This window comes from Mustelus asterias, chromosome 15 (genome assembly GCF_964213995.1).
Source record: "Mustelus asterias chromosome 15, sMusAst1.hap1.1, whole genome shotgun sequence".
NCBI classification, from domain to species: domain Eukaryota; kingdom Metazoa; phylum Chordata; class Chondrichthyes; order Carcharhiniformes; family Triakidae; genus Mustelus; species Mustelus asterias.
The window spans coordinates 1,273,226-1,288,980 of NC_135815.1; the positions used below are offsets into that span (position 1 = coordinate 1,273,226).

Below are 15,755 nucleotides of genomic sequence, written 5' to 3' on the forward strand. Positions count from 1 at the left end.
GATGGTGTTGAGCTCCTTGAGTGTTGACGGAGCTTCACTCATCCAGGCAAGTGGAGAGTATTCCATCACATTCCTAACTTGTGCTTTGTGGGCAGACTTTGGGTGGCCAGGAGGTGAATTACTCTGGAGTTCAGCTCTTTTATCCATGTTTGAACCAAGGCTGTAATGAGGTCAGGAGCTGAGTGACCCTGGCGAAAACCAAACTGGGCGTCACTGAGCAGGTTATTGCTGAGCAGGTGCTGCTTGATAGCGCTGTCGATGACCCCTTCCATCACTTTACTGATGATCGAGAGTAGACTGGGTGGTAATTGGCCGGGTTGGATTTGTCATTTTTCTGTGTGCAGGACATACCTGGGCAATTTCCCGCTTTGTTGGGTAGATGCCAGTGTTGTAACTGTACTGGAAGAGCTTGGCTAGGGACAGTAGTGAACCAATAGGAATAGAATAAGGGTGAAGTAACCATCTTCCCTTTGGATGTCTCCCCAGTTAGGTAGACCATTTGAGCGAGAGTTTGATCTGACCTTCAGTGGTGGATCACAAATGAGAGTGTTTCCAGTGATGCATTCTGCCAAATGTTCACACCCGGATTCCTCCTCCAATTACCAGCTGTGGGGCTGGGTTTATATTTTCTCACAAAACAAAGATGAATGAGGAGAGGTTGGAGAAACTTGGTTTGTTCTCACTGGAATGGCGGAGGTTGAGGGGCGACCTGATAGAAGTCCACAAGATTATGAGGGGCATGGACAGAAGGGATAGTCAGAAGCTTTTTCCCAGGGCGGAAGAGTCAATTACTGGGGGGGCATAGATTTAAGGTGCGAAGGGCAAGGTTTAAAGGAGATGTACGAGGCAAGTTTTTTACACAGAGGGTGGTGGGTGCCTGGAACTCGCTGCTGGGGGAGGGACTGGAAGCAGATACGATAGTGACCTTTAAGGGGCGTCTTGACAAATACATGAATAGAACATAGAACATAGAACATAGAAAGCCACAGCACAAACAGGCCCTTCGGCCCACAAGTTGCGCCGATCACATCCCCACCTCTAGGCCTATCTATAGCCCTCAATCCCATTAAATCCCATGTACTCATCCAGAAGTCTCTTAAAAGACCCCAACGAGTTTGCCTCCACCACCACCGACGTCAGCCGATTCCACTCACCCACCACCCTCTGAGTGAAAAACTTACCCCTGACATCCCCCCTGTACCTACCCCCCAGCACCTTAAACCTGTGTCCTCTCGTAGCAACCATTTCAGCCCTTGGAAATAGCCTCTGAGAGTCCACCCTATCCAGACCCCTCAACATCTTGTAAACCTCTATCAGGTCACCTCTCATCCTTCGTCTCTCCAGGGAGAAGAGACCAAGCTCCCTCAACCTATCCTCATAAGGCATGCCCCCCAATCCAGGCAACATCCTTGTAAATCTCCTCTGCACCCTTTCAATGGCTTCAACATCTTTCCTGTAATGAGGTGACCAGAACTGCGCGCAGTACTCCAAGTGGGGTCTAACCAGGGTCCTATAAAGCTGCAGCATTATCTCCCGACTCCTAAACTCAATCCCTCGATTAATGAAGGCTAGTACGCCATACGCCTTCTTGACCGCATCCTCCACCTGCGAGGCCGATTTAAGAGTCCTATGGACCCGGACCCCAAGGTCCTTCTGATCCTCTACACTGCTAAGAATGGTACCCTTCATTTTATACTGCTGCTCCATCCCATTGGATCTGCCAAAATGGATCACTACACACTTATCCGGGTTGAAGTCCATAGGATGGGAATAGAGGGATATGGTCCCCGGAAGGGTAGGGGGTTTTAGTTCAGTCGGGCAGCATGGTCGGTGCAGGCTTGGAGGGCCGATGGGCCTGTTCCTGTGCTGTAATTTTCTTTGTTCTTTGTTAAGACTATTGTTAACAGAAGACTGGAGTTATGGATTCCTGGAAATTGGATTAATTTAAATTTTATTCGTTCATGGTATATAGGCATCACTGGTGAGGTCAATGTTTATGACCCATTCCTAATTGCCTTTGAGAAGGTGATGGTGAGCTGTATTCTTGAACCACTGCAGTCCATGTGGTATAGGTACACCGTATGAAGTTTAACAACACCAGGTTAAAGTCCAACAGGTTTATTTGGTAGCAAAAGCCACTAGCTTTCGGAGCCTTAAGCTCCTTCTTCAGGTGAGTGGGAATTCTGTTCACAAACAGGGCATATAAAGACACAAACTCAATTTACAGAATAATGGTTGGAATGCAAATACTTACAATTAATCAAGTCTTAAAGGTACAAACAATGTGAGTGGAGAGAGCATCAAGACAGGTTAAGGAGATGTGTATTGTCTCCAGACAGGACAGCCAGTGAAACTCTGCAATAAGGCTCCGAAAGCTTGTGTGGCTTTTGCTACCAAATAAACCTGTTGGACTTTAACCTGGTGTTGTGAGACTTCTTACTGTGTTTACCCCAGTCCAACGCCGGCATCTCCACATCATGTATAGGTACACCCACAGTGCTGTTGCACCTGAATTGGTGCAGGGGTGAGAATGTAATTGACATTTGGGTAGGTGCCAGACAGTTCCATTTAAATCATTATCTAAATTCCTGGGTCTCCTGCTGATTATCCCTCGCCTCCTGTGGTAATCAAAGAATCATCTCCAAAATGTGGCATCTGTTTAGCCTTCTTTATACAGTCAACGCCTCACACTCTGGTACCTACTGATCTCCACTCTCAACTTTTCCATTGAATAACCATTCTCCCAAACTACATTTCTCTGTCATTTAGGAAGATCCGGTCGAACTATCAGTCAGCAATCGATATGCGGATCGGAATCCACTCTGGCTTTGTCCTGTGTGGAGTACTGGGCCTGCGGAAGTGGCAGTTTGACGTGTGGTCATTGGACGTCAACATTGCTGACAAGCTCGAATCTACTGGTGAACCTGGGTAAGAGTGTACCAGAGGTGGTGGGATAGAGAAAGGGTGGCATGGTGGCACAGTGGTTAGCACTGCTGCTTCACAGCGCCAGAGACCCGGGTTCGGTTCCTGGTTGGTCACTGTCTGTGTGGAGTCTGCACGTTCTCCCCATGTCTGCGTGGGTTTCCTCCGGGTGCTCCGATTTCCTCCCACAGTGTGAAAGACGTGCTGGTTAGGTGCATTGGCCGTGCTAAATTCTCCCTCAGTGCACCCGAACAGGCGCCGGAGTGTGGCGACTAGGGGATTTTCACAGTAACTTCATTGCAGTGTTAATGTCAGCCTACTTGTGACGCTAATAAGTAAACTTTTAAAAGAGTTATAGAGAATAAATCAAGGCACAGAGAGTGTGACTGACTCGCAATGTGTGATCAAGGAACAGAATAAGTGTAAAAAGAAAGAAAGATTTGTATAATGTCAGTCCTTCTATACCTGAGTGAGCTCATCCCAAGGTGCTTTGCCACTCAGGAGGTACTTTGGAAGGGCAGTCAGTGTGGGAAAAGCAACAGCCAGTTTTCCTGCAACATGTGATTAAAAACCCAATCATCGTTCCCAATAACGTGACTGCACTTCAGGTAATGCCATGAAAACATTTACATTCCCCAGAGATGCCACTCAGCCAGACTAGACCTCAATTTAATGTCTCAGCTACCACAGTGAAGCACTCCCTCAGAAAGCATCAATGTTGTTTTCAAATGGGCTGAATGACCCAATCCTTCTTGTTTGGGTGTCTGTGGAGTGGGACTTGCACCTATTGCCTTCTGAATGAGAGTGCTAACCAGTGAAGCATGATTGAATTGTAAAGCAATTAATAAAGTGAAGGAGAGAGTGACAGAGGGAGGTGTAGGGGGAGTGTGAAAGGCAGCCTGACTAAAGAAAAGCAGACAGTCAAGAGAAGAGGCTCGGACTTTCCATCGCTGCTTCTCGGGTTTCCTCATGGCAAACATTCGTTAACTTCAGTGGGACCAGAAAATCCCACCAATGGGAAGGGCCATACAATCCTGACCAGAGTGTCGGAAGGTTCAATGAGAAGAGGATCTTACTGATGAGCAGAGAAACTTTGAGTGACAAAGAGAAAGCGGGATGGAGAGTAACAACTGCACAGAAAGCATGAGTGAGGGTTAGAGCATAACAGTCGACCCTTCGACTGCCCCAGGCAGAGAAAGAGAATGCAGTGGGAGACAGGGAGTAACCCAGTTCAGCTTGGCACTGTCAGAGGTTCAGTGAGAGACTGAGACAGAGATTGGATTAGTTATACACAGGGGAAGAAAGAGGGAGAGGAAACAGAAAAAGGCAAAATACTGCGGCTGCTGGAATCTGAAACAAAAACAGAAAATGCTGGAAGAAGGTGGAAGAGAGAATGTCCGGGGTGCGTGGGGTCCTTAATTATGCTGGCTGCTTTGCCGAGGCAGCGGGAAGTGTAGACAGAGTCAATGGATGGGAGGCTGGTTTGAGTGATGGACTGGGCTTCGTTCATGACCTTTTGTAGTTTCTTGCGGTCTTGGGCAGAGCGGGAGCCCCATACCAAGCTGTGATACAACCAGAAAGAATGCTTTCTATGGTACACCTGTAAAAGTTGGTGAGAGTCGTAGCTGACATGCCAAATTTCCTTAGCCTTCTGAGAAAGTAGACGCATTGGTGGGGCTTTCTTAACCATAGTGTCGGCATGGGGGGACCAGGACAGGTTGTTGGTGATCTGGACACCTAAAGAATTGTAGCTTTCGACCATTTCCACTTCACCCCATTGATGTTGACAGGGGCATGTTCTCCAATACGCTTCCTGATGTTGCTGACTATTTCCTTCATTTTCCTGACATTGAGGGAGAGATTATTGTTGCTGCACCAGTTCACCAGATTCTTTAAGGGCGATTTTAGTTTTTTTTTCTATGTGTTTTCAGGCCCACCCCCATACGCACCGTGGCTGCAAATTTCTGAGTGAGCCTGTTGCTCGCTGCAGAAGCCTGTGGGCGGGGCTGAACATGCCCGAAACCCTGCAGAGGGAGGGAGTGCGCATGTCCAGGACTCTGATGCTGCACATAGCAGTAGCAGAGGTCTGACAGAAAACAGAGGTGCCAGGCCCCTGCTGGTGCAGGCTGCCAGAAGCAGATCGCCCCCTACAATCACAGGAGCCCGCAGCTGGAGATACAACATTACCAGAAGGATGTGGAGGCTTTGGAGAGGGTACAGAAAAGATTTACCAGGATGTTGCCTGGTATGGAGGGCATTAGCTATGAGGAGAGGATGGAGAAACCTGGTTTGTTCTCACTGGAACGACAGAGGTTGAGGGGAGACCTGATAGAAGTCTACAAGATTATGAGAGGCATGGACAGAGTGGATAGTCAGAAGCTTTTTCCCAGGGTGGAAGAGTCAATTACTGGGGGGCACAGGTTTAAGGTGTGAGGTGCAAGGTTTAAAGGAGATGTACAAGGCAAGTTTTTTACACAGAGGGTAGTGGGTGCCTGGAACTCGTTGCCGGGGGAAGTAGTGGAAGCGGATACGGTAATGAGTTTTAAGGGGCGTCTGGACAAATACATGAATAGGATGGGAATAGAGGGATATGGTCCCCGGAAGGTTAGGGGGTTTTAGTTCAGCCGGGCAGCATGGTCGGTGCAGGCTTGAAGGGCCGAAGGGCCTGTTCCTGTGCTGTAATTTTCTTTGTTCGTTGTTCTCTGCTCCAACCCCCGTTGACCCCCACACCACCGCCCAGACTGATCGTGGATCCCCTTCCCCCTCTAATTGTGGACCTGCTGCCCTGCTCCCATTGATTGCCAACCTGCTGCCCTCCCCCCGCCAATAGCTGTAGAGTGGCAGCGGGCCTCCTCCCTCCGTTGACCCCCCTCTCACATTAGATGCACATTGCTTTCCCACTGACCCACCCCATTAGTCGTGCCCCCACTGGCCCCGCCCTCCCATTAGCCCCACCCTGGCACTGCCCAGTGGGCATTGCCCAGGTGCCAGTGTGGCGCTGCACAAGGGGCACCTCCCTGGCCCTTGGCCTTCTCGGGGGGGCCACAATGGCCTCTGGTTCCACTGGCGAGGCCAGCCCGAGCAGGGAGCATGTCTATTCCTCAGCGGCGAGAACCTTTCCCAGTGAGGTCACAAATGGGGGAGGGCCCGGACGATTGAGGTCATAGAGTCATAGAGTCATAGAGTCATAGAGGTTTACAGCATGAAAACATGCCCTTCGGCCCAACTTGTCCATGCCGCCCTTTTCTTTTTAAAACCCAATTGCTAATCCCAATTGCCCGCAATTGGCCCATATCCCTCTATACCCATCCCTCACCATGGAGCCTGTACCCCTCATCATGGAGCCCATATCCCTCACCATGGAGCCTGTATCCCTCACCATAGAGCCCGTCTCCCTTACCATGGAGCCTGTATCCCTCACCGTGGAGCTCATATCTCTCACCATGGAGCCCATATCCTCACCATGGAGCCTGTATCCCTCACCATGGAGCCTGTATTCCTCACCATGGAGCCCATAGCCCTCACCATGGAGTCCGTATCTCTCACCATGGAGCCTGTATCCCTCACCATGGAGCTCATATCTCTCACCATGGAGCCTGTATCCCTCACCATGGAGCCTGTATTCCTCACCATGGAGCCCATAGCCCTCACCATGGAGTCCGTATCTCTCACCATGGAGCCCATATCCCTCACCATGGAGCCCATATCCCTCACCATGTAACCCATATCCCTCACCATGGAGCCTGTATCCCTCACCATGTAACCCATATCCCTCACCATGGAGCCTGTATCCCTCATCATGGAGCCCATATCCCTCACCATGTAACCCATATCCCTCACATGGAGGCCATATCTCTCACCATGGAGCCCATATCCCTCACCATGGAGCCCGTGTCCCTCACCATGGAGCCCATATCCCTCACCATGGAGCCTGTATCCCTCAGCATGGAGCCCATATCCCTCACCATGGAGCCTGTATCCCTCAGCATGGAGCCCATATCTCTCACCATGGAGTGTGTCCCTCACTATCGAGTGTGTTTCTGCACCCTGGGACATCCCGGCCTCTGCCTGTGGCTCAGAGAGAATGAGGTTTCACCAGATTGTAACATAGAGTCATAGAGATTTACAGCATGGAAACAGACCCTTCGGCCCAACTTGTCCATGTCGCCCTTATTTTTTTTAAAATCCCTAAACTAATCCCAATTGCCCGCATTTGGCCCATATCCCTCTCTACCCATCGTACCCATGTAACTATCTAAATGCTTTTTAATAAGATAAAATTGTACCCGCCTCTACTACTACCTCTGGCAGCTTGTTCCAGACACTCACCACCCTCTGTGTGAAAAGATTGCCCCTCTGGACACTTTTGTATCTCTCCCCTCTCACCTTAAATCTATGCCCTCTAGTTTAGACTCCCCTACCTTGTCTATGCCCCTCATTATTTTATAGACCTCTATAAGGTCACCCCTCAGCCTCCTACACTCCAGAGAAAAAAGTCCCAGTCTATCCAGCCTCTCCTTATAACTCAGGTAACCCTGAGGTTTTTCTCAGATGAGGTCTCACTGAGGTGTGTGCCTCTGCACTAGTGGAGGGTGTGGCTAAAAGCTGTGACAGCTCCTCAATCTGGAGGAAATGGCCTCGTGGTATTATCGCTGGACTACGAATCCAAAAGTTCAGCTAATGCTCTGGTGACCCGGGTTCAAATCCCACCACAGCAGATGGTGGAATTTGAATTCAATTAAAAGTATCTGGAATTGAAAGTCTACTGATAACCATGATACCATTGTTGGAAATATTCTTGCGATAGGTGGAGTGCAGCAAAGGTTTATCAGACTTATTCCTGGGATGACGAGATTGGCTTATGAGGAGAGATTGAGTCGGTTAGGATTATATTTGCTGGAGTTTATAGGAACAAGAGGGTGATTTCATAGAATCCCATAAAATTCTAACAGGACTATACAGGATTGATGCAGGAAGGATGTCTCCGAGGGCAGGAGGCCTGAATCAGGGGGTCACAGTCTAAGGATATGGGGTAAATTATTTAGGACTGAGATGAGGAGAAATTTCTTCACCCACAGAGTGGTGAGCCTGTGGAATTCACTACCACAGAAAGCATTTAAAACCAAAACATTGTGGGGGCGATTCTCCCCAAAAGTTTCTAAGTCCTGAATTTGCAGGAAAACAGATGTAAATTACGATTGTTTTTTCAGAGGGAGTTCAGACCCGAACCTTAGAATCATAGAATCACTACAGTGCAGAAAGAGGCTGTTCGACCCTTCGAGCCTGCACCAACCACAATCCCACCCAGCCCCCATCCCCGTAACCCACATATTTACCCTGCTAATTCCCTGACACAAGGGTCCATTTAGCATGGCCAATCAATCTAACCCGCACATCTTTGGACTGTGGGAGGAAACCAGAGCACCCGGAGGAAACACACACAGACACGGGGAGAATGTGCAGACTCCACACAGACAGTCACCCGAGGCCGAAATTGAACCTGGATCCCTGGCGCTGTGAGGCAGCAGTGCGAACTACTCTGCCACCCAGCCGCCCCACTGTGCCATCATGCCGTGACCTATCTTGGGTCAGAGAAACTCGCAGGAAATATTTCCGATTCAATGCCGCGGGTATTTACCTGGAGGTTTGGAAGGAATGCGAGTAGGAAAATGTTTAACCACCACAAAAGAATAGAAATGACCATCATCCTTCTGGTCGCCACACTACCGGAAGGACATGGAGGCTTTAGAGAGAGTACAGAGGAGGTTTACCAGGATGTTGCCTCTGCAATGCAGAGGGCGCTGTCATGAATATCATGAAAAGCTCGGGGGCGGGGCCTATTCAGGCCAGAGTCTGACAGTTCCAGAACTCTGCACATGCACAGTTTGTTGGCCGGTTCAATCGCTGGCCAGTCCGGGACCCTCTCACTGGTGCCCCTCTTTCCCCCCATGGCTCGATCGCCGCCCCCACGACCATTCCCGGGCTAGCCCTGACCCCCCTCCCATCCCAGAGCACCCCGATCTCCAGCCTCCACCTGATGATGGAGCCGCGCTCCGAAAGCTCGTGCTACCAAAAAAACCTGTTGGACTCTAACCTGGTTTTGTAAGACTTCTTACTGTGCCCACCCCAGTCCAACACCGGCATCTCCACACCATGGCCACTCATCATTGGCAGAGGTGTGGTTGATATCCCACCTGGCCAGCTGGAGGACTCTTTCCTTAAATTTCCTCCAGGAACATGCCTGGCATGTGTGGATGGTGAATGAGAGCAGCAAGGTGATGAGTAGCTGGCCTACAGGGGATGTGTGTGAGAGAGCGAGCTGTGATGGCTCTTGAGCTGGCAGTGAGTGAGATCCCTGTGGATGTGTGATGGATGAGTGAGTATGTGATGGATGAGTGAGTGTACGAGTTGAAAGTGATGAGAAGAGTGACTTACTCAGGCAGGACGGAAGAGGATGATTCATCCTTTCGCAGTACTGGATGCCCATCCTCCTCTGAAATGCATTGGTGCTGCCCACTGCTGCCCACTACCTCCAGTGCTAGATTGGTGTCTCTGCTTGCTGGTCTCTTCCCTGTGCATGGGTACAGAACGTCATGCCATGCCTCCATTGCAGAGGGAGGCATAGACAACCTGGGAGTAGCCATCTTTCCAGCCAGCACTTTCTGTCAACCAAGGAGAAGTAGTTGGTGAGTGCTGAGGCTACGCTGGGGCGAGCGGGTCAGAGGCCAGTGATCTGGCAGAAATTTCCTGTCCTCTCATTCCTCGAAGTGGCGTACAATACGGTGGGAAATGGTCCATCGCTATTGGTTGGGATAAACGCTACTTTTCCCACCGGCTGATGGTGGGAAAAGTCCGCCCAGTGAATAGGAGACAGAGAGCAAAAAGGATAATGAAAGAGGCAGGGAAACTATCAGGCAAACAAGAGGTCACAAAGAGAGTGAGAGAAAAAGAAAGACAGGCAGTTGTGATAAATTTGTAAAATAAGATTATTTTTAAAATGCCAAGATGAAGAGGAAAAATGCAAATATATTAAAACTGAGGGTAGATAATAAATGTTATCTGTTGTGCCTCAGGCGAATTCAGATCTCCGACGCAACATTGAAATGCTTGGGTGAAGACTACGATACTGAAGAGGGCTTTGGTGAGGAACGCAGTGATTTATTGAAACGCTACAATGTTAAAACCTACTTCATCAAGCAACAAGATGAGTTCCCTGGGGAAATGCCTCGAATACGAGTTAGCATTGCGAAATTAGATATTGGTTCTGCAAGATCACACTTTGAACGTAGGAAAACAGAGACCATGTTCAGCAGTAGTTTTAATATCGACGCCAGTGTGCTCCGAGCCATGGATTCCGATGCCCCATGGAGACTCGACCACCCCTTCAACAAAATCATTGGCTTGAATAAAGTGAGTAAAAACTGACAGCCTCTCGAAATACTCTTTCCCTTATTATGTACCAGAGCACGTGTCACTGCAATTCCCTTTTAGAACATAGAACATAGAAAGCCACAGCACAAACAGGCCCTTCGGCCCACAAGTTGCGCCGATCACATCCCCACCTCTAGGCCTATCTATAGCCCTCAATCCCATTAAATCCCATGTACTCATCCAGAAGTCTCTTAAAAGACCCCAACGAGTTTGCCTCCACCACCACCGACGTCAGCCGATTCCACTCACGCACCACCCTCTGAGTGAAAAACTTACCCCTGACATCTCCTCTGTACCTACCCCCCAGCACCTTAAACCTGTGTCCTCTCGTAGCAAACATTTCAGCCCTTGGAAATAGCCTCTGAGAGTCTACCCTATCCAGACCTCTCAACATCTTGTAAACCTCTATCAGGTCACCTCTCATCCTTCGTCTCTCCAGGGAGAAGAGACCAAGCTCCCTCAACCTATCCTCATAAGGCATGCCCCCCAATCCAGGCAACATCCTTGTAAATCTCCTCTGCACCCTTTCAATGGCTTCAACATCTTTCCTGTAATGAGGTGACCAGAACTGCGCGCAGTACTCCAAGTGGGGTCCTTGGAATAGAATTGAGAAAGGTTAATCAAGCTTATACCTTTAAACTAAACAATGCAGATTGAACAAGATGAACATTCGTACAGGCTGACTGATCATCTATTACAGCACCAGTTTTCCACAATAACTCCAGACCCCTTGATGTCTCCAAAAATGTATCAATACCTGTTTTAAACATAAGACCATAAGACACAGGAGCAAAATTAGGCCATTCAGTCCATCGACTGGTAAAAGAGGGGAAGGTGTGGCATTGTTAGTCAAGGACAGTATTACGGTGGCAGAAAGGACATTTGATGAGGACTCGTCTACTGAGGTAGTTTGGGCTGAGGTTAGAAACAGGAAAGGAGAGGTCACCCTGTTGGGAGTTTTTTTATAGACCTCCAAAAAGTTCCAGAGATGTAGAGGAAAAGATTGCAAAGATGATTCTGGATAGGAGCGAAAGTAACAGGGTAGTTGTACTGGGGGACTTTTAACTTTACAAATATTGACTGGAAAAGCTATAGTTCGAGTACTTTAGAGGGGTCGGTTTTTGTCCAGTGTGTGCAGGAAGGCTTCCTGACGCAGTATGTAGATAGACCAACAAGAGGCGAGGCCACATTGGATTTGGTACTGGGTAATGAACCAGGCCAGGTGTTAGATTTGGAGGTAAGTGAGCACTTTGGTGACAGTGACCACAATTCGATTACGTTTACTTTAGCAATGGAAAAGGATAGGTATATACCAAAGGGCAAGAGTTATAGCTGGGGGAAAGGAAATTATGATGCGATTAGGCGAGATTTAACTGGCATAGGTTGGGGAAGGAAACTGCAGGGGATGGGCACAATTGTAATGTGGAACTTGTTCAAGGAACAGCTACTACGCGTCCTTGATAAATATGTACCTGTCAGGCAGGGAGGAAGCAGACGTGTGAGGGAACCGTGGTTTACTAAGGAGGTTGAATCTCTTGTGAAGAGGAAGAAGGAGACTTATGTTAAGATGAGACGTGAAGGCTCAGTTAGGGCGCTTGAGAGTTACAAGTTAGCCAGGAAGGACCTAAAGAAAGAGTTAAGAGGAGCCAGGAGGGGACATGAGAAGTCTTTGGCAGGTAGGATCAAGGAAAACCCTAAAGCTTTCTATAGGTATGTCAGGAGTAAAAGAATGACTAGGGTAAGATTAGGGCCAGTCAAGGACAGGAGTGGGAAGTTGTGCGTGGAGTCTGAAGAGATAGGAGAGGCACTAAATGAATATTTTTCGTCGGTATTCACACTGGAGAGGGACAGTGTTGTTGAGGGAAGTACTGAGATGCAGGCTGTTGGACTGGATGGTATTGATGTTCATAAGGAGGAGGTAATTCTGGAAAGGGTAAAAATAGATAAGTCCCCTGGGCCGGATGGGATTTATCCTAGGATTCTGTGGGAGGCTAGAGAGGAGATTGCAGAGCCTTTGGCTTTGATCTTTGTGTCATCATTGTCTACAGGAACAGTGCCAGAAGACTGGAGGATAGCAAATGTTGTCCCCTTGTTCAAGAAGGGGAGTAGGGACAACCCTGGTAATTATAGACCGGTGAGCCTTACTTCTGTTGTGGGCAAAGTATTGGAAAGGATTATAAGAGATAGGATTTATAATCACCTAGAAAGGAATAATTTGATTGGGATAGTCAGCACGGTTTTGTGAAGGGTAGGTCGTGCCTCACAAACCTTATTGAGTTCTTTCAGAAGGTGACCAAAGAGGTGGATGAGGGTAAAGCGGTTGATGTGGTGTATATGGATTTCAGCAAAGCATTTGATAAGGTTCCCCATGGTAAGCTTTTGCAGAAAATACGGACACATGGGATTGAGGGTGATTTAGTGGTTTGGATCAGGAATTGGCTAGCTGTAAGAAAACAAAGGGTGGTGGTTGATGGGAAATATTCATCCTGGAGTTCAGTTACTAGTGGTATACCGCAAGGATCTGTTTTGGGGCCACTGCTGTTTGTCATTTTTATTAATGACTTGGATGAGGGCATGGAAGGATGGATTAGTAAATTTGCGGATGACACTAAAGTCGGTGGAGTTGTAGACAGTGCGGAGGGAAGTGGCAGGTTACAGAGGGACATAGATAAGCTGCAGAGCTGGGCTGAGAGGTGGCAAATGGAGTTTAATGCAGAAAAGTGTGAGGTGATTCACTTTGGAAGGAGTAACAGGAATACAGAGTACTGGGCTAATGGTAAGATACTTGGTAGTGTGGATGAACAGAGGGATCTGGGTGTCCATGTGCATAGACCCCTGAAAGTTGGCACCCAGGTTGATAGGGTTGTTAAGAAGGTGTACGGTGTGTTAGCTTTTATTGGTAGAGGGATTGAGTTTCGGAGCCAGGAGGTCATGCTGCAACTGTACAAAACTCTGGTGCGGCCGCATTTGGAGTATTGCGTACAGTTCTGGTCGCCGTATTATAGGAAAGATGTGGAAGTGTTGGAAAGGGTGCAGAGGAGATTTACCAGGATGTTGCCTGGTATGGTGGGAAAATTGTATGAGGAAAGGCTGAGGGGCTTGAGGTTGTTTTCGTTAGAGAGAAGAAGGTTAAGAGGTGACTTAATAGAGGCATACAAGATGATCAGAGGATTAGATAGGGTGGATAGTGAGAGCCTTTTTCCTCGGACGGTGTTGGCTAGCACGAGGGGACATAGCTTTAAATTGAGGGGTGAGAGATATAGGACAGATGTTAGAGGTAGGTTCTTTACTCAGAGAGTAGTAAGGGCGTGGAATGCCCTGCCTGCTGCAGTGGTGGACTCGTCAACGTTGAGAGCGTTCAAGTGGTTATTGGATAAACATATGGATGATATTGGAATAGTGTAGATTAGAGGGGCTTTAGATTGGTTCCACTGGTCGGCGCAACATCGAGGGCCGAAGGGCCTGTACTGCACTGTAATGTTCTGTGTTCTATGTTCTATCGAGTCTGCTCCGCCATTCAATCATGGCTGATATGATTCTCATTCCCATTCTCCCGCCTTTACCCATAACCTTCGATCCCCTTGCCAATCAAGAACCTATTTATCGCTGTCTTAAAGACACTCAATGACCTGGTCTCCACAGCCTTCTGTGGCAATGAATTCCACTGATTCACCACTCTTTGGCTGAAGAAATTCCTCCTCATCTCTGTTTTAAAGGGTCGTCCCTTTACTCTGAGGCCGTGGTTCTAGTCTCTCCTACTAATGGAAACATCTTCTCTACGTCCACTCTATCCAGGCCTCGCAGTATCCTGTAAGTTTCAATAAGATCCTCCCTCATCCTTCTAAACTCCATTGAGCACAGACCCAGAGTCCTCAACCGTTCCTCATACGTCGAGCTTGTCATTCCTGGGATCATTCTTGTGAACCTCCTCGGGACCCTTTCCAAGGCCAGCACATTCTTCCTTAGATACAGGACCCAAAATTGCTCACAATACTCCAAATATGATCTGACCAGAGCCTCATAAAGCCTCAGCATTATATCCCTGCTTTTGTATTCTAGCCCTCTCGACATGGCTGCTAACAGTGCATTTGCCTTCCTAACTGCGGACTGAACCTGCAAGTTAACCTTAAGAGAATCTTGAACAAGGACTCCCAAGTCCCTTTGTGCTTCCAATCTCTGAATTCTCTCCCCATTTAGAGAATAGGTTACGCCTCTATTCATCCTCTTAAAGTGCGTAACCTCACACTTTCCCATGTTACATTCCATCTGCTACTTCTTTGCCCGCTCTCCTAACCTGTCCAAGTCCTTCTGCAGCCTCCCTGCCTGCAAAATACTATGTGTCATAGACATACAGTTTTCATAGAAACCCTACAGTGCAGTGCCCCAGATTCTTTTTACTAATTTAATCCTTTGGCTCAGGTTTCAGCTGCGTCCAGTGTCTCCAGCAAGGACCATGATTTTCATCAACCAAAGCACATGTTTCTCCTGTAATGATTATTTCAAATGGCTCCTCCCGTATAGTGCTTAATCCTTTTTAGTGTCAGACATTAATTGTGCCATAACCCTATATCTTGAAATTTGTAAATTTGGATTTTCTTTCTCAGCTAATTTCATCCAATCTTTATTTTGTTGTTGAATGACTATTTATTTTTTAAAGGAACGTAATCAGGTTATTAAGTCTCTCATGCATTGATAGACTGCTTCTTTTCCATTCATTAACCCCTATCCTCCTGTGATAACATCTTCTGGGAGATGCATTTCTCAACCTGTCATCAGTTCAAATGGAGTTAATCCTGTTCCTCAAGATGGAGTGGCTCTTTGTCTTAATAGAATTGCAGGTGATGCCTGCGCCCAATTATTTCCTCCTTCTAATATGGCTTTAGCCAAACTATTTTTCAATGTTCAGTTCATTCGTTCTACCATCCCTGAGCTCTGTGGATGATATGGGAAGTGAAATTTCTGTTTAATCCCTGACATTCTACATACTTCTCTCAGAACTCTCCCAGTGAAGTGAGTTCCCTGATCCGAGTCCAATTGTAATTGAGTTCCCCATCAGCGCATGACTTCATTGGCTAATATCAAAGCCACAGTTTTGGCTGTTGCCTCTTTACATGGGAATGCTTCTACCCATCGAATGAATTGATCAATAATCACTAGACAGTAAATTTTCCCTTTCTTCCTTGGTCAAGGTTCTGTGAAGTTCATTTGTAAGTTTTCCCATGGTCCCTTGGGTCTGGGTTGGTTTCCCATTTTTATTTTGCAATGTTGTCCCGGTTCGATTTGAGCAGAATGAATGCAGTTTTACAGAACTTGGCGATCATTTCTCCAGATCCTTCCACCAGCAGCAATTCTTAATTAAGGTGGTCATTTTATTTCTGCTAGTGCCTGCTACTCCATGATAT

The 15,755-nt window shown here is 47.7% G+C and overlaps 1 protein-coding gene across 1 annotated transcript in view; it reads left to right on the forward strand.

The window, feature by feature from the left end:
* Positions 1-15,755, forward strand: part of LOC144504864 (adenylate cyclase type 8-like) — a 123,674-nt gene that overhangs the window by 35,022 nt on the left and 72,897 nt on the right. Inside the window, exons 6-7 of the mRNA XM_078230620.1 lie at positions 2,770-2,928; positions 9,996-10,332. Of these exons, the coding sequence (XP_078086746.1) occupies positions 2,770-2,928; positions 9,996-10,332 (496 nt within the window). The remainder of the gene's footprint in view (positions 1-2,769; positions 2,929-9,995; positions 10,333-15,755) is intronic.